At 34.8% G+C, this 24,753-nt stretch overlaps 3 protein-coding genes across 3 annotated transcripts; 2 read left to right on the plus strand and 1 right to left on the minus strand.

Moving 5' to 3' along the window:
- Window positions 1-3,826: 3,826 nt before the first annotated feature.
- On the minus strand, window positions 3,827-7,808 carry LOC113783823 (zinc transporter 5-like). Its single transcript, XM_027330052.1, has 3 exons — window positions 7,188-7,808; window positions 5,345-5,494; window positions 3,827-4,142 (listed from the first exon to the last, which is right to left on the minus strand). The coding sequence occupies exons 1-3, from the start codon at window positions 7,806-7,808 to the stop codon at window positions 3,837-3,839; spliced, it is 1,077 nt and encodes a 358-aa protein (XP_027185853.1). The 3' UTR covers window positions 3,827-3,836.
- A 7,593-nt stretch (window positions 7,809-15,401) lies between these two features.
- Window positions 15,402-18,925, plus strand: LOC113782105. The gene is made up of 4 exons (XM_027328016.1): window positions 15,402-17,638; window positions 17,727-18,035; window positions 18,106-18,205; window positions 18,284-18,925. Exons 1-4 carry the CDS (start codon window positions 15,402-15,404, stop codon window positions 18,923-18,925), a joined length of 3,288 nt encoding a protein of 1,095 aa, XP_027183817.1.
- Window positions 18,926-19,194: 269 nt separating this feature from the next.
- LOC113782106 lies at window positions 19,195-20,670 on the plus strand. Its single transcript, XM_027328017.1, has 5 exons — window positions 19,195-19,306; window positions 19,383-19,639; window positions 19,734-19,937; window positions 20,186-20,287; window positions 20,416-20,670. The coding sequence occupies exons 1-5, from the start codon at window positions 19,195-19,197 to the stop codon at window positions 20,668-20,670; spliced, it is 930 nt and encodes a 309-aa protein (XP_027183818.1).
- Window positions 20,671-24,753: the final 4,083 nt, after the last annotated feature.

Consider the following 24,753-nt stretch of genomic DNA (forward strand, 5'->3'; position numbering starts at 1 on the left):
AACCTTGTCACATGAATTCCAACTCTCCATTTTTGCTCCTCAATTCTTTATCTGAATCTAACTACAAGAACAAGAATAGTTGGCCTAAACTACACTATCTATTCTACTCCTAAACTAAACTAACTACAAAGAACTTGTAGCTTAAGAGCTACATTTTTTGTGTTTCTCTTCTCTCCAAACTCTCCAAACTTCCAAATGAAAAGACACAAGTTCCTATTTATAGAATTTTCCATCCCTCTTTGTGTCTTACTTCAAGTGTGAATATCAGTTTCAAATGTCAATATTTGTGGCTTGAATGGAATCTTACAAAAGTGAAGTGACAAAAGTGTTTCTTGTTGATTCTTGAGCTCTCCTTTCAACCACCTTAATGTCTTGTCAAACCTTTAATCACATGACAGAAGTATCACTCAAGAAACCAACTTGTGCAAGTTGTGCAAATTATGCAGAATTTTCGGCTGAGTAACCAACCCTAGTTATCGATTCTGACAGAACCGATTATAAAGCCAGTTCCTCTCCCATGTTTTGTGAAGATTTCAATTGAGCTATTGACCACTAACCGGCTCAGTAAGCAGTTCTACTTGGTGGGGTTGCTGGGCCAATTAATCTCCCTTGCTTCATTGGCATTTCCTTTGTTTTTTGTTCAACTTGAAAGCTAATTTTTGTTCTAGTCTTTTGCTTCCTTTTTCTACAAATAACAACAAACTAAACAAGTAAAGGATGGACAAAATTACACTCATTAAGCAACAAAACTAATGCATCAACTTTTATACATTTCTTACACAACTTACTTGATTTTTAAGCAAAACCAAGTAGAAAATCCTTAACATAGCCACCAAATACACTACAAATTACACACTTATCAACTAGTGTGGTGATACCATACATTCATTATTTGTGTAACTATAATAAAGAAACAAAGCATAAATTAAAGCAAGTCACACATAGGAGCATATAGAGCATATAATACATACGCATAACATTTAGATGCAAAAATCCTAAAAAAGCAAATAAAACACATAAGCACATAAACCACATATGACACACACAACCTATTTATTACATTGAGGACCTAACTATGATCTAAAAGAGAAAAAATATAGGTCTATCTAACCTATATATTGTTTGAGGGAAATATAAACATATTTACAACTTTTCTAATAAAAGAAAATATAATATAGCCTATCTATTACATTTTGGATATTCAAGTACCCTCCAAATAATAATAAAGCTTAAATTAAGTAAACAAATATGAAAATAAATAAAAAGCTCAATGTAAAAGAAATAGCAAAAGGAACACATAAAGCAAATAAATACATAGGAGTACATAAGAGCACACATATTGAGAATTCAAGAGGTTATAGGAGTACCTTGCTTTTAAAATAATGACTAAGATGAGGGAATGGAGAATTATCTATGTTCAAAATTTAATAAATGGGCCAAAACACTAATTTAATTAAAAATTAATCATTAAAGATAAAATGGCACAATTCATTTAATGATAACTTACTGAAATTGCAAAACAAGATTAGGAGTCAAATTATAAATATTTCTTAGAGACTTGGATGAAAAAAATCAGCAAGCATTTAGTGCCACAATAGCATAGATAAGTTTTCACAAAATTTGAAAATGTGACCAAATAAAAAGTCTTCTAAGACTTCATATTAAAGGAGCATGATGAAAAGTAAAAATAATAGGCTCGGCCCAAATCTTACTAACCCAACTTGTAACATAAACAAATCTGGACATTTGGATTGAGTCTTCTAGTCCAAACCAAAATGTCTAATAATCGAATGCATGTACGTCCTAGTGAAATAAATCAGCAAGCCCAACCCATAATCAAAATAACCCAAATTTATGCCCAAAAAAATTACTTTCTACAAGCTACCTAAATTCCAAGTTTCAATCAATGAGCAAACCCGAGTTATAAACATCCATTTAGTCCATCTCATGACCCAAAGAACTAACTTAATACAAATCAGGGTCAGCCCATTTCTTGACACCTTAACTGGATCTGCCATCCCAAGTCACTGGATTCCAGAGATTTTTCAGCTACTGTGGCTGGAACTTTGTCAGAATCGCATTCCAGGAACTTTTAACAGACCCTTTTTCAACGGTAAAAATGATCTACACAACATTAGAAACATGACCAAAATATCAAAATCCACCTAGCACAACTATAGAAGCACAAATGATACCAAAGCTTCAAGAATGCATGACTCATCTTTAAACCCATCTCAAAATGTAACAAAAAAATATTTCAAGCATTTTCACCAATCAAAAAGGGGGAGAAACATACAAGATTCAAAGCCAAAACATCATAGTGAAGGAATCACCATTTTTAGACAAAAATAGAAGAAAATGCAAAAACTAACGCAACATGACATAAAAGTTAGAAAGAGTTGATTCAAAAAGGTTACCTACGACTCCTTTGAGTGTTTAGGGTCGTCCTAGCTTGCAAAAGCCGGTTGAGATTGAGAAGGCCTGAGGATCTTTTCCTCAAGAATGAAGCTTTGTGAACTTTCAAGATCTGGAATGTTGTTGATTTTGATCGCGATTTAGAGGCCCCTACAGTGTCTTTGGTCAAAAACTTTAAACATAGAAAATGCTTTTGATGCCTCAAGAAGGTACAGAAAAAGGAATCATTGAAAATGAATTAAAGGATTGAGAGAAAACTGAGATTTAACAAGGCTGGTTCGGTGGCCTTATCATTTCTTTTTTGGAAAAAATTTCCTTCTCCTTTTACTTTTTTCTTCGCTTTTTCTCCCTCTTTTTCCCTTGTGCCCCTTTTCCTAATGAGATCTCTCTTGAAAAAACCCTAGAATTCCTTTAACTCATGTATTTATGTGACCTTTAGTTCAAGAAAAGGAACCTTACAAGCGAAGGCCATGGTGAAGGTTTGAAAATGTGATAATGTGTTTATCTTTAATCATTTGATGAATTTAGTATTGAATAAGGATAAAGGTGCTTTATCTTGGGTTTTGTTTTGGATTTTTGGGTTGGGTTTTTTGGTTTATTGGAATTGGGTTTTGCTTTTTTTAAATTCTCACCTCTATTTTGTTCTTTTCTTTTTCTTGTTTTATTCTTGCTTTTCTGTATACAAAACCTACAAAAATAAGGCAAAACATGTTAGAATAAAATGCAACAAAATAATTATTGACTAACAAATTAAAATTAAAGTAAAATTAAATTCAAAAGAGAAAAAATTTAGTGTCTACATCTTTTTTAAGAGGGCAATTAGCAATGGATAATTTTAAATTCATCCTTTGTCCAGTATAAGTAACAATAGGACAAAATACATATAACCTATAACTTTATCCATACATGAATGTGATTTTGTCTTGCCAAGGACGTTAATTAGTTAAATTATTAGCAATAATAAGGAGCCATATCTATGATAATCAATGTTTTGAAATTCGGACTCGCAAATGAACCAGATGAGCTTTCAGCTTATGGTTCAATCAATTCAATCCCGATTCAAATTTTAAATTATTTTAATATTAAATTAGTTGGATAAATTTAATATATAAAAAAAGAAAAGAAGTATTTAGTGAAAAACCTATTCAAAGGCCAAATTTTACCCGATTTGACCGGTTCTTGATTGGTTCATTTGGCTTCTTGGTTAAAATATAGAATCAGACTAAAATTATGTCCATTTCATGATTTGATTGGTCGAACCGGTCAGTTTAGTTTGTTTTTCGAGAGACAGATGACAATTCAGAATAATCTCACACCCAAATTTGCATAGCATAAAGATTGAAGAAAAGAAGGAAAAGTTTGTGAAACCGAAAGGCATATCTCACATCTATGAGGACACAAAATTGTACACAAAAGTAACTTCAAGCCCACTTGGCCAAGAGAGACATGCAACCAGCACCAAAAAGTAGGGAAATATTTGCCCCTTGTAGGAGCCTTGCATTGCTTTGCATCTTTGGATTCATAAAATCAGCCGAGAGAAGGTCCACTAATGCCATGTAAACCAGGATCCCAGATGATGCTGCATCAAAAATTCCTTGCACAATGAGAGCATTTGGGCTGTTTTCATTATAAACATTGGATATTCCAATCCCAATTGCGATGCCGAATGGTGTTGTAAGCGAGAAGAAAAGAGCCATAATTGTAATTGCTTGTGCTTTGAATTTTGCCTATGGACGAACAAGATTACATGAGAACAAGTTATTATTTTCCACAAGTCCAAAAATACTTGGTCAACCTAAATTCTATGTTTTTTTAGAATCAAGAAAACATACAAACACAATCAACATAATCACAAAAAACATGAAAGAAAATGATAAATGCAATCACGAGAATACTATTTTAATAAACTTTAGGACTCTCCACTGTAGGCCTCAATCTTCGTGAAGTTTTACATTGTATTTGCAGGCATAATAGGCTTTCATGATATGCTAGCAAAGAGCATGGTGAGTCCAGCATAAAATATATTCTTGCATACTAGATTATAAACACTTTCAAAACAACAAAAACTAGATCCCAAACAACACAAACCGCGCCTTTTTATTTTTATTTTTATTGTTTGTCCTGAATAATGAATAGAACCAAATAGTAAACTAATTTTGAATAATACATAGTAATCAAGCAATTAAAATAAGACAAAATAAGGACAATTGCACCAGCATTTGGTCATGCTCATGATTCCCCTCATTGAATTTTCTTTTTGGTTGTTGATTTAGTCAATTTTGTAAATGGGTGAAAATGAAAAAAAAAAAACTGAAGCTGTTCGTGATGCTAAATAACTTTCTTTTTCAATTTAATAAATTAATGATGAAAAAATTTTGGTAAGGACTAGTTCGGTGACAAAAAGAAAAAGTCAAAGAAGACAATGGACAGAGAGGAAGTGATCAAAAGGTGCATTTGATAAAACTAAGTCTGAAAAATGAAATTTGAAATTTGAAATCTGAATCAATTAAGTTAATGAATTATTAAGTACTAAATTTGATACATTTTAGTGTATATCACATTAACTGATAAGTAAATAGTTTACCACTTAATTTTTGAAGTAAATTTTGCTTAGAAAATTCAGTGCCACTTAATGAATTCAGATGTTCTAGTTTTGATTATCAAATGCGTCTGAATATATTTAGATCTCAACTTATTAAGTTTAAATACTGAATTGAATTATCAAACATGGCCAAAATAATTGCCGCCTAATTTAGTTATCTTGCATATTTCCCCATGTGGGACATTTTAAATCAGTCCATGTTAAATAAATGTTTTCAAACTTCGGTTTTATAGCCTCCAAAATTTCAAATAATCAAGATTGGGCTATGATGCTTGAGAAGAAATAAGAAAATAAGAAAACAAAGAAATAAAGATGTTTGATTATTACCTGTGTAATGCATCCACCAAGTCCAACACCTTCGAAAAATTGATGAAAGGTCAAAGCTGCCAAAAGAGGCCTTATTGTTTTTGGATTATCAGATGCACCTAAAGCAATCCCAATAATTACGGAGTGAACTATGATTCCCAGTTCCAAAACCTGCAGGAAAATCAATCCAAAAAAAATCGAATAATTGTGAGAACAATATTAGTATCCAATTAAGCATATGGAAATGTAAAGGGGTTGAGGAGCAGTTTAAGCATTATGCATCTCTTTTTTTTTGACAAAAAAAAATTATGCATCTCATTCGATTCTATATTCTTATATAGTCTTGCAACGATAATTATTAAACCCGACCCTTCCCTGCGGTTGAACCAGTTGGCCTAGTGATTAAGGCATCAGATCGGGCCGGGTCTCTAATTTGACTGGACCAGAAATTGAGCTGGTCAAACTTGGACAAACCTGGTTGACTTAATGGTTCAATAGAAAATCCGTCAGATTTTTCAATTAACCCGATTTACCTTTATATATAAATATATATATATAATTGTTGGTCTTTGTTTTCGAAACAAAATGTATATATGCTTTTAATAAGTTTTGTACATTGGATCTTCATTTAAATAATGTACTCCCTCCGTCCCAAAAATTTCGTCGCACTTAGAAAACTGTGCTTTTTATGAATAGTTCCAGCATAGGTGAGTTGCTTACCGTTTTGTCCCTCGCCCAAGCTCTTCGTGTAAATGCAATCGGTTCTGCCATTTCAAATTAAAGCCTAAACAACTTCTGGATGGTAGGACCAGAACTTTTGTTTTGTTTGCACATATCTTGTGCGTGCTTTGCACGCTGAGGTTTCAACCAAGTTTCTCATGGTTTTTCACTCCACGCACATATTCATATGGGCTTTTCAAACACATGAATACTGAACAAGTGGGCTCAAAGGACACACATAACTTGATTATTGTGGGGACCAAAAGGGTAAAAGAGTGAAAGTGAATGATAAGTCTTTACTATTTTTAGCAAGTGACAAATATTTTGGGACAGCTCAAAAAGGAAAGTATGACACTATCAATGGGACGGAGGGAGTATAAGACTTTAGTACTTGCTCAGTTTTTATTTAATAACTAAATATTTTTTTAGTAAACTTGTTTATTTTTTTATTATACAATTAGTCCTTTTAACTTTTAAATTGACAATAATTGATTATAGAAAATTACTTTGATTTTAAACAAAAAAAAAATAATGCTATATTTTTTAAAACAAGCAATATAAATTTTGTTTTGTATTGACTATTTTATTTATTTATTTAAAAGTACGATAAAATGAAGTTAAATCTTCTATTAATATCTATATATTTATTATATATCTTTCTAAGTATAAAATTAGTATCTAAAAGCACTTTATTATATATTTTATGTATTTTAAAATTACTATTTTATATTTATAAATATTAAATTAATACTCACCGATTGAACCAGTAATCCATTGACCCAGTCCCTCTGTCGTGTTTCTTATCGAATAGGGTTTAATAATTATGCTTGCAACTCTAAATGTGTGCAGCTGCACAATAGCCTATGCGCAACAAATAAATTATAGCAAAATTGTGTTAATAAAGTTTGCAATTTTTTCATGACCAATAATTCAGGCCGACCGTGATCATAACTTCTCATAGTGTACCCAAACTACTTTCACTCACTGTCATAATTAAGGAGATTAATACTTCATCATACAAAGAAAAGCGATGCATCATCTTAGCTATAATCATGACTTCTCTAATCCAAAACTTGGCATTGAACACTTATAGGATCCTGGATTAAATTAAGTATGAACTAAAAACACCTATATGTGCTTTTACCTGTGATATAACACGATAACGAAGTTGATTAGGAATGGATCCCCCTTCCACAGATACAGAGGCATGAGCATGGCCATGTGTAGCATCTGTATGAAGGGGAAGCCCAGAGAATTGATTCTCCCCATCACCTTCTACAGCTTCAATACCCTTGCCATTTCCAGGTTTGTTTCTATAATGTGAGGTTGCATATACGTCAACCATAAGAGCACCAATGGCTGCAAGCATTGCTACAAAGCCCGTGAAAGGAAACTTGCCCCAAGGGTTTTGAGGAAGACATGGGGAAGTCAAGCTCTTGAAAGCATCCGGGAGAACATGAATGAACCCTGTTGCCAAAATTACGCCGGCGGCAAATGCTTTGATAATGAAGAAGAAATTGTTTTCAGGGCTTAATGATGGAATTTTCTTGCCTAATACAGGAAGACAGACGCCCACTAAACTGGCCAGGAAGATTGAAGCTATGGCTCCGAACCTGTACTTGAGGGCTAAACTCCTGTTTTTATCTTCTTCTTCTGCATCGCAGGTGCAGTCTCCTAAAACTAGAGATGGAAAAGCTAGAAGAAAAAGTAAGATCAGAAACTTTTCTGCATTGAGAAGAGAATTAAATCGAACAAGTTTCTTCATTCTTGAACGAAATATTAAGGATCAGGAGAATCAAGAAACTTGAGTAACTGTTGAAGAGCTTGTCTCCTTTATATAAGGCAGAAGTTAAATCAATACCTATTCAAGTATGGAAAGGACAAGTGAATAAAAAACAAAAATGGACCATCCAACAGTCAAAAGCTGAAAGAGATTCTTAAGCTTGCTTTTGCACTTAGTTCGGTTCAGGATCCACCAGAACAATAAAGAATGTTTCTGTCGTTATTATATATAGAGGTTGAGCAGGACTAGCTATGCAAATTTCTAAGCAGAAGGATGAAACTATGAATGCATTTTGGTGTTCGGTCATTATTTATTCAATTGAATATGAAAAGTGAAGACATGATGAGGCCATGATTCAAAAATAATTCAAAGAAGAAAAGAAGGAAGTGATGTACGGCTAAATCAGAATGGAACATTGTTAATTTCGGAGGGATTGCTAAATGAATATAGATCAATGTAAAGTGCATGTCGACACTATTGCATAGGAAACAAAGTCAACTAGCTCATAATGTGTCATTTTTATTGACGCAGAGCAAACTGATGGAGCTGGTACAGTTGTACTCTCTCACTTCGTATCTTTTATTTCTTATTATGTGATTTAGTGTACATTAAATAAGTTGATTTTGTTTGTGTACACTAACTTAAGAAAAAGAACTTTAGAAAATAATTTGTTATGTAATACATCAAATTTCTTTGACAAATATAAAAATGGAAAACACCATAATTTCTGAGTGCGATTTGAACTATTGATTTACGTAATTGAAAGTAATTAATTAAGTTTATGATGAAACCTAGAAATTGATTACCGATCCAATTTGAATATAACAAAATGATACAATAGTACTAACCCCAAGTCTGTGATGTGGTAGGTTTAAGTTGAAAGTCATCCGAGTAATCTACACATATACCTCCTCTTTAATTCATTTGTCATTAATGTACAATTTATAGGACTAATTCGACTTAATGTTGAATGGAACCTATGCTAAATCTACCAGCCTAACTGAATCTCTATGGAATCCCCCTTGACTTTATCAAACAAATTGCTGGACTATTTCCAACTAGCTCATTAATAACATTCACTTTGAGCTTTTTTAAATATATTAAAAAATATATATCCAATTATCTATTATCAAGAAAAAAATGAATAAGATAAATAATATTCTTTATACTACCGGCTTCTTACCTATCCCTCTTCCACTTTTATAAGGAAAACAACTAGAAGGGTTGACCTGATGCCCAGTGAGGTTCCAAGTGAACCCATCCATCCCAAAATAATCATAGCAGTCACAAATCAATCATGAAGCATGATATATATATTAATTAGCAATCTAAAACAAGTAATTAATACTTTCAATGTGAAAGGATATGGTACTGATACAGGTTGTAGAGTTGTCTCCCGTCCGTTTCTAGATGTAGCACTTACTCCTGTTTAGTGATTCAATGTCATTTTGCCAATTAAACAGTAACCAACATTCTTCTTTCTTCCAATGTTTGGTGATCATTTCAGTAGGTCATACTTGAGTATACCAATAAACGATACCTAAGGACCATCGGCCTACTCGACCAAACCTATTGCTGGCTCGAATAGGCCGACCGTCGTTGGGGTTTGGGCCCAAAATGGTTATGCACAGTTAACAGTAGTAGTTAAACAATTGATGGTTCCAAAAGTAAATAAGTTGAGTGTGATAAAGTACACACTCGCCTTTTATCAGTGAATAATAATAGCAATTTAAGTTGAAAACTCAAACAATTACACTTAGCAATCCATCAGTTCGTCAAGCAACAGGCCACAACCATACTTTAATATTTAATCATAAATACATACAAGGAACACTCACCAAATCAAGTGGACAGTCACGCCTCGGTTTCAAGGTTTTCTTCTAACTCACCACTGACTCCGAAGACATGTCCAAACTACAATTACTCGACCTTTCGACAAAACCAACTTTTTTTCAAAACTACTAAATTATCATAGTCAAAATAAGTGAAATAACACATAAACTCTAGTTTTAAAAGGGTTATCAAACATGGAGGTTAAAAGGTATAGAGTTTTTGCAACCAAATTCTTGAAAATAAGGTCGGAAAGCTTGTCCTCACTCTCGGTTTCTTTTGACAGAATTTTGCCATCAAGATTACTTCAAATTTTCTCCTGATTAGAACATTAAGAGTTCAATAAACCAATATGTGCAAGTTTGCAACCAATATCTTAGTGTTAAATCTGGAAAGAAAATGGTGATTATGGTGACTCTCGGGCTCCAAGCAGAAACTCCAGCATTACCACTCCAATTCCCTTATAACTTTTGGGATTTAGCACTCCAAAATTTGACAATAACTTTTAACAAAGTATCTAACATGAATGTATAGTAAAATAGCAACAAATTTTCGAATTATGGGATGAAGTTTAGCCATGGTTCAAGCCTGGAAGTTTCCTCCAAAACAGGTTACATGGAAGGAGATTTCTAAACCAAAACTCAACTTTCTTTCATGATTCAAGCATAAATCATGCAATATATCATAAAGTGACTTTAAGGCATGAATCTCTTTGAAAAACTTCAATAAAATAGAAGCTACAAGCTGGAAATTACAGCTCATAGCCCACGGTTCAGGTAAGAAAAATTTCAGCAAGTCTTTCCTCACTTTTGTCACCAAACAGCACCCTTTTTACTCACTTTCAACCATAAGTCACACAATAATATGCTTATAACATAAAGTGAGGTATTATTCAAGCATTTTTCAGCAAAACTCAACCAAAGTTGCAAATAAGAGCTGAAATTTCACAGCTCACTCTCTCAGCTCCCTCCTGAAATTTCAGCAACAAAAACTCTCATGCATGCCATATTTCCATCAAGATTCATCTATTAAAAAGGGTTAAATGATTTTCTAGCAAACTTGCAACAAAATGAACCAAAAACTGAAAGGACACAGCCTTTACTATATCGGTTCAAGCTGGAAAATTTCCAGCAAGAAAACAATTTATCAAATGAACTTTTCCTTCAAAGAAACTTTTATTTTCTTTACTCAAACCCAACATGCATGTGAAGATTAATGAGTTATAAGGTATATAGGACAAAATCTGAAATTTTGCAGCCAAAAGTTCATGGAGAAAACTGAAAAAGTCCATTCACCCTCACTCGGCCAGTTAAACAATTTCTAGCAAGTTCCTTCAAATTTTTCCCAGCGAAGTTATCAACTTTCCACTAGGTTCATAGCTAAACATACTATATATATCACACAAAGCAAGAAATAAGACATATCTCATACATTTCTAGTAAAAGTTCCCCCAAAAATTTGAATAAAAAGCTGTGGGGCAAAACCATCCATCGCATGCTTAAAAACTAAAATTTCCAGCAAGATCTACCACTTGTTTCTACCTATTTTCATCTTCAAATCATGCTGCAATCAAATCTTTCTGTGGTATATAGAATGGTCAAAGTTTCTAGCAATTTTACCTTATTTTCTACTACCAAACAAACTGGAAGCTAGCTTACCTTGCTGATCTCTCCTCGGTTCAAACAAGCTGGAAATGGAGACAAGACTCATATTTTCTTTCAGCTCTCTCTCTCTCTCTCTCAAGTTTCTCACGGCTAGAGTGGAGGCAAACAAGAGAAATTTTCTCAGCTGTCCCTCAAGTTCTCTCGACTGGAAATGAAGCAAGACAAGGAAATAATTCTCTCAACTCTCTCTCAAGTGCTCTCGGCTGGAATGGAGGATGACAAGAGAAAAAAAAATTCTGGTCAAAAGTGTTGTTGGTTATGCAAGACAACCTGCACTTTGCACTCCCCTTTTTACCACTTGTCAATCATGCATAAGTCAAGAACTAATCTAGCAATCACCCCACACTTTTATGTTATTATGTTGTGCCCCTACTAAATTCTTATTCTAATTAGTGTTAATTTTTATAAGGGTTGATCCTACACTAATTTAGGGTATATTCAAGTTGTTTAAACACTAGAAACAAATAAACACATAAATTAAATAATAACAAGCAATCGTAACACATTCAATTCTAGATAAAACATAAGTTACATGATTAATTTCGGGCTCTCACACACAACTTGTACTATTTTTGATAGAAATATTAGAATGATTGCCAATATATCAATGATTTCAAATCACTTACTTTCACTGAATTTGAGTATTTTCAATTTTTTCTGTTTGAGTATAGTGATAGATGATAGTAATTGGTTGTGGCATATGTGATTTGGTCATTTAAATTTTGATAGTTTGAGATTTTTGGCCAATAGAAGAATGGTTGGTGAGTTGCCTAGTACAAAAATTCTGATAGAGTTTGTGATTTGTGCGTTTTGGAAAAACAATACAATGATGGTTTTCAGACTAGCAAATCATGGAGGACAAAAAGACCATTGAAAATTATTCATTTAGACTTGTGCATTGTGGAGGTTCCTTCTAATGGTGGTTGTAGGTATATTATTACTTTTATTGATAACTTTAATAGAAAAGTCTGACTGCATTTTTTGAAGCAGAAATCTAATGCCAGTGACACTTTTAAAAATTTTAAAACTTTTGTTGAGAGGCAAAGTAGCTATCATATTAAAATCTTGAGAATATATAGGGGTCAGGAATATTTGGTTTATGATAATTTTCTTGAAAAAATTGGAATATAGCATCAGTTGATAACTAGGTACACTCCACAACAAAATGGACTGACAGAGAGGAAGATGATTCATTTGTGTAGACAATGTCTAAGAAACATCCAAAATACATTTGGTAGGTGATTAACACTAAGGATTTCGAATAACAAGTCCCAAATCAAGATTAGCTATAGATCAGTCCAGAATTAGGGTTTTCTTTCATAAAGACAGTTCAGAAATTCGACCACATCTCACTCAATTCAACTCGGAATTGAGCGTAGTTAGTGGCATTGAAAACTACATTCATAAGGCTACAATTTCTTAGAAGGAATCATTTTAAAATTCTATCCACAACTAACTCATATTTGAGCATCAAGTCGCAGCTTAGAACAGAGCTTCCAGTACAGACGGGAAACAGAATAGCCAAATTTACAAGGTTGGTACGGCTCACTTAGGTGGAATCAGGGCATGAATTTTGTACCATTGGAAAACTGGAAATGTCTAGTTTCTAGTGCCACAAACTGCATTCGATTTCGACGTTGGACCAAAGAGTTATGGCCGAAACAAAATCACTGTCAGAGCAATACGGGACACAATTCCAGTTTTGGCAAATTTTTGAAATCTCATCATTCACTCATCCAAATCGCGTAAATTTTTAAGGAAACTTTATACACAACCTATATTACACATTTACATCAAAAAAAAGTCAATTGGACTACAAAAAAGTGCACCAAAGTGCACGGAACTGGCAGGGGCAGAAACAGTAAAAATTTCCCTTTCACTTCCTTTGAGCTATCTTTCACAACACCACTTATTTTCACTAGATTAAGCACTAATTCAACATAATTAACATCAAATCCCATCAAATTAGTTCATCAAGCCATAGTGGGATTTCATAGAGCCCACACACCAAATTTCCAACCATCTAAAGCTACCCATATGAATTTATGAGATCACAAGTGCAATATAACTTCCATTAATCAAGAATCAAGAGGTTGATCGTTGTATACCTTCTTAGATGGTTAAGGCAGAAATTTTTGGTCCAATGGAGCTCAAGAAAACCGTGCAAATGAAGCCTCCACTACAAGAAAATTTCCCTATTATGGCATACTTGTTAGGGCACTATTAAGCAAATGCCTCAAATAAACACTTATTAAGGCATTAGGTAGTTTTTGCCATACTAACACTTATTAATTAAATAAAAAAAGACAATGTATAAGGGACAAATCTTATAAGAAAAACTGAAAATAAAAGAATATAAAGAAAAAATTTGTAGAGGCATTTTAGAGATGTGCCTCAACAACTAATAGAAGGAAAAACAATCCCAAATTATCCACGAAAAGAAGCGGCAAATTGTTTCATGAAAAAACAGAAAAATGCTCCAAATTGGCGCCTAAGAGCAGCGGCAAAATTGTCCCAAATCCCAAATCCCCAAATCCCAAATCCCAAATCACAAATGCCGGTCTTTCTCCCTCACTCTCCCTCTCGGTCCTCTACCAATCTACCATCTCCAAAACTTTCATTTTTCATTGACCCATCTCTTTCCCGCACTCACTCTCTCTCGGTCCTCTTCCCTCAAACTATCTCCCCAAAGCTTCGATCTTTCCAAAATTGAGGTCAGTCATTCAATCATGATATCAAGATGGTTTACTTAGTTCTGTTTGAGTTTGTTGTTTTTGGGTTCCATGTCAGAATTTGTGGTTGTTTCTGTCTCTTTTTTGTCTTCCTGTCGGGAACTGTCTCTCTCAATTTCTATCAAGTTTGGTAATACAATTCAGGAACACGATTATTTATTTTCTTGAGAAACTGAAAACAGGGATATGATGTGAGGTACAAAATTTTGGAATATGGATTGGTTATATTTATGGAACTGATATTTTACAGCTACGCAGGGTGAATAAGGCCATCCGTAATCAAGAAATGCTATTGCTAGATATGAAAGCATCAAACTATCATAATTCATTTTGGTTTATGAATTAGAATATATTTTCATTTATGTGCTTCTGAAAGTTTTTTCTCGGATAAGATGAATGTCGAAGATAATTGATCATTTTTGGTTTCCAAGTGGCTTATTTTGCGCATATTTAACGATCCATTTATGTTGGTTGCCATGATGTTGGTTTTCAAAGTAAACTTAAGATGTCTCTAGAAATTTATGTTGATGATAGTTTACTCTTCTTTAACAATCAGTTTGTAGCTCTCACTAGCTCTCTATCCTCCCAATCTCTTTTCTTTTGATTTCTCCCAATCTCAGAGATAATCACTAGCTCTGATATTTGTAGCTCACTAGCTCTCACTAGTTGCAGCACCGTTAAACATATGAAATAATAGCCAAGGCAACAGATGCAATGAATTTTTTTAATTCTATATTTGTTTGATTAAATCGACCTAAGAAATGGATTAATCAATCTAAAGAATCCTAAAGGGGAACGGGGAGAAGTGAGTGCTAGTATTTTCTTTTACTTTTTTCAATTTCTTTCTATTTTCCTCTTTTCTAAACCGTAATTAAGACCTCTATTATAATTTGTTAAAAGCTTAAGCAATTGGTGTAAAAATGCAATAGGTCCTATTTTAAAATTTACTCAAGGTAGTTGCTTTTACTTTATTTTGGACAGGTTTATATTTGCTGGTAAGTATTTGACGGACGAAAAGTGCTAGACTTTGGCACTCTTGAGCAGGTACATTCCTTTATTGGTCTAATTTTATACGTTCACATGCCTGATTAGTCTTGTTCTAATTTGCTTTTGAATATAGCAGTTGGTAATTTATTATTTGAATTTTGCTATTAAAAGTGTTCATACATTACAAAGGTTTGCTGATATGAAATTGAGTATTTAAGTCTAATTTAATCTATCTTGCAATAAATTACAAAATTATTGGTTATTTTAGCTGTTATCTCATATAAAATGCATTATTTCAGGTACTCACTCATTGACACTCCTTTATGTTGTTTGATGAGTAAATATTTGATTACTCTAATAATATGGATAAGAGTTGGATGTGGAAAGATAGAAGAAGTGGTGAATTTGAAAAGGGTTTGGAATTATTCTTAAACTATGCATTTAAGCATTCAAGTCATGGGAATGGAATGATTGCTTGTCCATGTTCAGAATGTAAATGTGGAGTATGTGTGTCTAGGGCAGATGCAAAAATTCATTTGAAGGTGTTTGGATTTCTTAAGGGATACACACAGTGGGTAGCTCACGGGGAATTTGTATACTCTTCTGCACCGATACAGACCTCAGACAATGTTCCTCATAACGTATCTGATATAGGTGATGACATGAATGGTCTAGTTCATGAAGCCTTAGGAATACCTCAACAAGATCCTGCTATGACTGGTATATTTGAATCTAATCAGGAACTACCGAATTCAGTTGCTGAAAAGTTTTATAAGTTAATTGATGATTCTCAACAAGAACTCTACCCTGGTTGTAAAAATTTTTCCAAGCTTTCGTTCATAATTCTCTTGCTTCACTTGAAGTGTCTGGGTAAATGGAGTAACAAAATCTTTGATATGCTTCTTGATTTGTTAAGAGAAGCATTTCCTGAAGCCATGGAAAAATTGCCTAAATCTTACTATGAGTCTGAAAAATTAATGAAAGAATTAGGACTTGGATATGAAAAGTATGATGCTTGTCCTAATGATTGCACTTTGTATTGGGGGGTAAATGCAAAAAGAACTTGTTGTGAAACATGCAAAGAACTTAGATGGGAAGCATCAGAAAATGATCCATCCGGTGAGAAAAGAAAAGTCACACGTAAGGTTTTATGGCATTTTCCACTAAAACCCAGGTTGCAACGTTTATTTATGTCATCTAAAACTGCAAAGCATATGAGATGGCACTCGGAGGGTCGTACTAAGGATGGTTATATGAGGCACCCTGCTGATTCCCCAGCTTGGAAAACTTTCGATTATCAGCATACAGATTTTTCTAAGGATCCTCGTAATGTTAGGTTGGGATTGGCTTCCGATGGATTTAATCCATTCAAAAGTATGAGCTCTACTCATAGTACATGGCCGGTGATTTTGATACCTTATAATTTACCGCCTTGGATGTGTATGAAACAGCCATATTTAATGTTGTCATTGTTGATACCAGGTCCACATGCTCCTGGTAATGATATTGATGTATATTTACAACCTCTAATCAAAGAATTGAAAGAATTGTGGGAGATGGGGATCAATACATATGATGCATCTTGCAAACAAAACTTTCAATTAAGAGCAGCATTATTATGGACTATCAGTGATTTTCCTGGCTATGCAGTTTTATCCGGTTGGAGTACTAAAGGAAAATATGCATGCCCTGTTTGTCATAAACACACAACTTCACAACGGTTAAGGCATAAGGATTGTTATATGGGCCATAGAAAATTTTTGGATCCGGCTCATACTTTTAGGAAGAATTCTCGAGCTTTTAATGGAAAGGAAGAACATGGGAGAGCTCCTGAAAAATTGATGGGGTCTACAATTTTATCTGAATTGAAAAATTTTCAAATCAGATTTGGAAAATTAGTTGATGATAATCCAACATTGCCATTCAGTTGGAAAAAGTTGAGCATTTTCTTTGATCTTCCTTATTGGAAAGATAATTTAATTCGTCATAATTTGGATGTCATGCATATTGAAAAGAATATTTGTGATTGCATTGTTGGGACATTGTTGAATCTGGATAAAAATAAGGATGATTATACTGCACGCTGTGATTTACGTGACATGGGTATAAGGCCGGAACTTCATCCAGTTGAGAAAGAAAATGGTAGATTTTATTTGCCTCCAGCCTGCTTTACAATGGACAGGAAGGAAAAAGAAATTTTCTGTAAAGTGCTAAAAAAAGTGAAGGTACCGGACGGGTATGCAGCTAATATATCTAGATGTGTGAAAGTGAAGCCAGTCAAAATTTATGGACTTAAGAGCCATGATAACCATATTTTGATGCAGCAGTTGTTGCCAATAGCTTTGAGAAAAACATTATCGAAGGCAGTCCGCTCTCCATTGATTAAATTGAGTAGGTACTTTCGAAAGTTGTGCTCTAAAGTCCTTTGTGCTGAAGATTTAGTCCACATGGAGATGGAGATTGCTATTATACTTTGTCAACTCGAGAGAATCTTTCCACCATCTTTTTTTGTTATCATGGTGCATTTATCTATCCATTTGGCCACCGAGGCAAAAATTGGAGGGCCAGTCCATTATCGCTGGATGTATCCTATTGAAAGGTATGTGTTCTGAATTAAATTAATAATCTTAATATTTATTTATTTATTTGGGCACCTTGAAGTCTTATGATATCATATTTCTTCTAAGGTACTTGGGCACCTTGAAGTCTTATGTTCGAAACAAAAGTCGACCAGAAGGTTGCATTGCTGAAGGGTATATAGCAGAAGAGTGCTTGACATTTTGTTCATTTTTCTTGGCTGATTATGTGGAGACAAAATTGAATCGATCAAACAGAAATGAAGATGTCGCTAAAAGTTCTTCAACTGGACTAGATTTGTTCTCAATGTCAACTCGTCCATTAGGCAAAGGAATTCCCACTAAATTCAGTGATGAGATTTTGAGAAAAGCACATCAATATGTCCTATTCAATTGTGACCATGTCAATCCCTATATCAAGTAAGTAAATAATATTTCAAAAATGTCCTATTCAAAGTTATCTAGAGCTCATTGAATATTGTAATTGCAGCCAGCATTATCAATTGATTCAAGAAAGGAATCCCCGAGCTGGAAAACATGTTATTGAACTCATGCATAGTGAGAATTTTGCATCTTGGTTTGCCAATCATGTATGTTATTAAACATTGCTAGTTATTAGCTGTGTTTGTACTACAAATTTGTCTCTAATGTTCTTATATGTAATACAGATTGAGCACAGTATAGAATGCAAGGGAGATACATTACTTATGGATTTGAAGCAGCTTGCTAAGGGTCCAAATATTGTTGGGATACAATACAAAGGACTGCTTGTCAATGGTTTTCGATTTCATACAAGAGAGTTGGAGAAAAAAAGAAAAACACAAAATAGTGGAGTCATGGTTAATGCCACAACCTCGAGTTTTGCAAGTGCAAAAGATAATAATCCAATTTTGAGTGATTTGGATTATTATGGAATTTTGACTAACATCATTGAGTTAGACTACAGAGAAGGTCGAAAAGTGTTGTTATTTGAATGTGATTGGGTCTCCAAAGGAAAAAGGCTAAAGCAAGATGAGGATGGGTTCATGTTAGCGAACTTTTCGAATGTAAAGCGGCACAATGAACCTTATATTCTTGCTGTTCAAGCATCACAAGTATTTTATGTGGAAGATCCTCTTGAAAATGGGTGGCATGTTGTTATCACCACAAGACCAAGAGCTGAGTACAACATGGATCATGTGGGTGATGTGGACATGTACTTGCAAAGTCCAATTTCAAACATACAGTTGGAAGATGACAATGGAGATATTAGCTACATCCGTGATGATGTTCAAGGAGTCGGATTGATTCCAATTAGGCCAAATTCATGATATGCTTCCACTGTAGATTCTATGTTTTATTAATTTGTTGCATGTAGACTTATCAAATTATCTCTGGCTATGCCTAATATTGATGTACCATGTTATAATTTTGGAACAAGATGCTGTTTACTTAGCTAGTAATGTTGTTTAGTTATTTATTTATTTCTTCTTACTTGCTGAAGTTTCATTTTTACATTGCAAGTGCTGAATTTTAGTTGTAGTTTATTAACTTTATTAAATTGACTAAATGTTACATGAATTGAGTTTGTTGTTCAGACATGGCTAGGACTAAGAAACGAAGAAATTCCAGCAGCAGCCGACTTATTGATGAACCAATTGATGAGCATATGGAAAATCAGTCTATAAGAGTGGAAGAGCTTCAGAATACAGGTATTAGCAAGAGCATTTGAGATTTTTAAGTATATTATTGCATATACACTAATAAATATTGTTCTTATTTTTTTAGATGATGAGACTGATGGTGATGTGGAGGCAAAAAAAACACGAGGGCCAACATATATGACAAGTGTTTGGGGTCAGCCTACATCTCATCGTTATAAAGTTAAATTCAACAAACTTGGCAAACCAGTGGGCAAAAATAAATCAAGATTTACAGAGTTCTTGGGTACAATATCAAGAAATGGTTCATATGCCCCAATTGACGTCCAAGATTGGCGAAAAATTGACAATTCTCGGAAGAAAGACATGTTAAAGATTGTCAAGGTAATAAAGCTTAAATCAGTTAAAACTTGTATCAATATTTGTTAGTTATTTATGATATGATGGGTGGAATCTAAGCACATGAAATATATTGTAGGAAAAATTTGATGTCCCTCCCAGTGCAAAAATTTGGATTCTTCGTGCTTTGGGCAAGTATTGGAGGAATTGGAAGGCATGGATTAAAGCAACATACTACAAGCCAAATATACAAGTTGAAACTCAAATGCTCAATTTAGATGTGAGAGTGGTAAAAGATCAATATAAAGTCATTGCTGATTATTGGGAGTTAGAAGAAACAAAGGTATATGTATATTCCCTTTATGTAATAGTATATCAGTATTTTAGAGTTATTTCTAAATTATTTGTATGTGATATAGAAAACTAGTGAAAAAAATAAAAATGCAAGGGCAATGAAGACCACGAATCATAATACCGGGAAGAAATCATTTGCCCAGATTCGAGCAAACATGGTAAACATTTCTGGCTATTCTATTATGCTTTATTTAATATTATTTCAATTTGTTTAAACAAAAATTCTTTTTGATACAGAAGAAAAAATTAGGCCGCAATCCTTCACGAGTTGAAATGTTCAATCACTGCTACACTGATAACAAAGGAAACCCATCTAGTAGTGCAGCAGCTAATATTATGGTAAGTAAAATCTTTCATTATGCTGTTTACTTGCTTTAAAATATATTAGAAAGATCTATCCATTACTTTCTAATCTATATTAGGATTGTACAAATGTAATCATTGTCTTACTCTTTACCCTTTTGCAGCTTGCAATGAATGAAAAGGTTAGTCAATTGCCTCCTGATACTGAAGATCCTATTGGAAAAAATGATGTATTTGCACAAGTAGTTGGGCAAGACAAGCATGGGCATGCACGGATGTATGGTTTTGGTATATGTCCAACTGATGTGTGGGGTGATGAACCTAGTCGAAGTGGATCTCAGCGACTAGTGTTGGATCAAAAACATGAAATATTAGAGATGAAGGCAAAATTTGCTCGCTCAGCAAGAGGAACAAATTAAAGATCAAGCAAGAGAACTTGCTAACCTGAAAGCTTATTTAGAGCAACAAAATGGTCATAACTTGCTGAATCAATCAAGAATCACTTCAACATCATCTAATCATATCTCAACCTCAAGTTCCAGTCTTAGACCTCTTAAAGTAAGTTTTTTAATATATTTGTTCGGTAATGCCAGCCCTCTTTGCTTGATAATGATCTGATATTTAGGCATGTTGTGGTATTACAATATGAAAGCAATTTTAGTTTATTTATTTTTATTTTTATCTCATGTTACTCTTTGCATGAATGACCAAAGATTACTAAGATGATGCTGACCAAAGATTACATTTCTCTGTGCTGTGTTTATTACTTGAACTGTAATGTTGAAGCTTTTAATTTCTCCAATCTGACTGAAGCGTAGAGTTGATGGAAATATGCTAACTAAGTATCCCAAAGGCTATTCGATAGACATTTGATATGCGCTGCTGGCTGTATCAACATTAGTAACACTTTTGCTGTTTTGCTTGAAAGGGATTTCCTTGAAATGGTCCGACCATGTAGATATGTTTTGCTATTACAATTTGAAAGCAATTTTAGTTTAGTTATTTTTATATTTGTTACATGTTACTCTTGAGTAGTTGTGGACTTTTGTAGAAGTATGGACTGGAATTTTGATGTGACTAATTTGCATATGGTTAGTTTTCTGATGTTTCGAGTTTTGCATTTTCATGTAGGAGGGAGACTGGATTTCTCTTTTTAGCTTAGATGAGCCAACAAAAGTTGTGGCAATTGGACGGCTTCAATCCCTTGATCCTTCTACAATAGTTGGAGGCCAACCACTAGGTTCGAATTGGTGTGAAGTGCTAGTTCAAGTTGTGGTTGAACGTGATGAGCATTTGATTAGGCCTTATGTGCCTTTGCAGACAATTGCTGATTCAATTGGTGCTCCTATAGCTTGGCCAACAAAACTAGTATGTTTTTCCTTTTCTAGCTTTCAAATTATGTTAACTGTTAATATCTTATATGTTTGTTTCATTCGATAATTACGATAGATTTTAATACATAATATACTTATGCTATAGGTAAAAATTTGCGAAGATTGATGTGCTGAAATTCAAAAGTGGACAAGGTGTTGCAGCATATGGATACTTATCCACTTATATGGAAGTGCTCTAACTGTAAAAGGACAAAATGTTGCTGCACATATTACAAGAAGTTGGTCTACTAGCGGTTTAGTTGATTTTAATTTATCTGGTGCTATTTAGGTGAAATCGTGGCAAACAATTAGTAGGACATTCTAGCTGTTTGATGAATGTTAAAACAAATATTATGTTTTTTTTTTTTTGCAAGGATGAAAGTTTAATTGGTTGGTTGGAAAACTACCAGGAGTTATAAGTACTTTAATTGTAATCATTGGTTATGGTGACAATTTGAAAGTGGATTTTCAATCAAATATTGCTGGTTTTGGTCATTGAATGTGAGATGTCCAATATGAATGTACAATTATATTGACACAATACGAATGTTATATTCACAGCAGTACCTGTGGCTGGGCATAAAAAAGAAAAAAAATCCAGTCTATTGAGGCACTTGAAAGTGTCACGATAAGGGTTTTTCGTAGTAGAAATTTTCTTGTTACATAGCAGGTTTTTGAGGCATTTTAAAACACTTTTAAAGGTTGATATAGAGGCATTTGCCAGTATCTACATTAAGCTATATAGTGGCATACTTGCATGCCTCAATAACAACCATTTTGTGACAAATACTACTATCTCAAGAACGGACTGTTAAGGCATTTTTAAGTGTCAACTTAAAGTTAAGATGGCATTGTTTTGTGCCTCTAAAAAGTTGAGTTCTTGAAAGTTAAATCCCAATTAAGGCATTTTTTGGTGTAACCATTACAACCTTGTGTTGGCACTTCTAAATGTCTGAATTGTTTCCTGTGTCGTGGCACTTAATTGTGCCTTAAAAAGCTTTTGTGACATAGGTTTTACATGGCACACTAAGTATGTGCCTCAATATATTAAGTGCCTCAATAAAGCGTGACTTGTGACATTTTGATGCGCCTCTATAAGCAGTTTTTCTTGTAGTGCTCTTTCCTAGCTTAACTTGATCACCAAGTGATTTGCAAGTTATGTGTGAATTTTGAGATGATTTGGACAAGAAATGAGCAAGAAAATGAAGAGCTTTTGGTCTTGTTTCTCTCTTGGAGTTGGCCGGCTGCTTGAGTGAAGAGAGAGAGAGAGTTGTGCTGAAAACGAAGCTTCCTTGAGAAGCTTAAATGTATGGCCAAAAGTGTCCTAAAAGTCAACTAGGAATAGTGCGCGTTCGCGCACGTTTCGTGCCCGATTGCTCTCGGGTTTGTTTCACTTGTGCACTAAACCTCTAATGCACTTCCATTCATATTAGTATTATTTACTCTTAATGGTCTAAAAATAAAGGTCTAAAGTCCCTCAATTAATCGCGCAGGCGAAAACGCGTACTTCCGATTTGTGCACGATAAAGTGAAATTTTCAAGAAATTCTTATAACGATAGTATCACTAACTAATAATTGAACACTTAAACATAAAAATACCTATTTCAAGACTAATGTACAAGTCTCCAATTTTTCAAGTTTATTGTATTCTCGATTCGATTATTGTCTTCAAACGTGCAACCACTATTCACTCTAAACGTCTAACAGTCCCTCGACAATATTGTCCCACAGTTTGACACCCCGTGGGGCCGTGGGTTTTGTTCTTGGCGGTGCTGGACAACATAACAGGCACCCGCAGGTTACCTCACCAAAAGGCCTCGTCGAGGTGTGAGAGACCACTACAGACTTATCAAAGCAGCCCAGGCTCCCTCCTTAGCCGATGTGGGATCATTACAATCCACCCCCTTTAGGGGACCCAGCGTCCTCGCTGGCACACCGGGGTCGGAAGTCGGCTCTGATACCACTCTAACAGTCCCTCGACAATATTGTCCCACAGTTTGACACCCCGTCGGGCCGTGGATTTTGTTCTTGGCGGTGTTAAACAACACAACAGGCACCCGCAGGCTACCTCACCAAAAGGCCTCGTGGAGGTGGGAGACACCACTACAGACTTATCAAAGTAGCCCAGGCTCCCTCCCTAGCTGATGTGGGATCATTACAATTGAGTGAGTGAGTCCCGGCGAGAGTTGGCCAGGCGCTCCGCCGAACCCTTTGGTTCGCCTTAGGGGGAAGTGGGGCTGTTACAGTTGGTATCAGAGCTTAGGTTTCAGATCTCTGTAGTGTATCCTAGGCTAAAGTTTAGGATGTCGGACTGTGGGATTGGTTTGAAAGTGCTAAGCGCAAGATATGACTTGGTTGCTCCCAAGCGTACATTAACCGATTTTGGTACTAGCATACGGCCTGAGTCGTAAAGTTTCTTAGTTTTGGATTCTTGTACTTGAGTATTCGATACTTTTCCTGAGAAAATGCTTGTGAATTTGGAAGGAACATGGTCTAGTGTATGATGATGTGAATGGGAATCATAAGTGAGTTTGAGATAAGTTGTAATGGTACAGGTTAGAGTACAGATCTAACAGTCGCTCGACAATATTATCCCACAGTTTGACACCTCGTGGGGCCGTGGGTTTTGTTCTTGGCGGTGCTGGACAACACAACAGGCACTCGCAGGCTATCTCACCAAAAGGCCTTGTCGAGGTGGGAGAGACCACTACAGACTTATCAAAGCAGCCAAGCTCCCTCCTTAGCCGATGTAGGATCATTACAATCCACCCCCCTTAGGGGACTCAGCGTCCTCGCTGGCACACCGGGGTCGGAAGTCGGCTTTGATACCACTCTAATAGTCCCTCGACAATATGGTCCCACAGTTTGACATCCCGTGGGGCCGTGGGTTTTGTTCTTGGCGGTGCTGGACAACACAACAGGCACCCGTAGGCTACCTCACCAAAAGGCCTCGTCGAGGTGGGAGAGACCACTACAGATTTATCAAAGCAGCCCAAGCTCCCTCCCTCGCCGATGTGGAATCATTACAACATGAGCTTTCAAAAATAAATTTTCGAATCAAGGTATTTTTAAAATACTCGTAGGTCATAGTTCCATGTAATTAGGTCTAAAGAGGTTGAACTAAAATA

Source organism: Coffea eugenioides, chromosome 9 (genome assembly GCF_003713205.1).
Source record: "Coffea eugenioides isolate CCC68of chromosome 9, Ceug_1.0, whole genome shotgun sequence".
In the NCBI taxonomy this organism is placed as follows: Eukaryota; Viridiplantae; Streptophyta; class Magnoliopsida; order Gentianales; family Rubiaceae; genus Coffea; species Coffea eugenioides.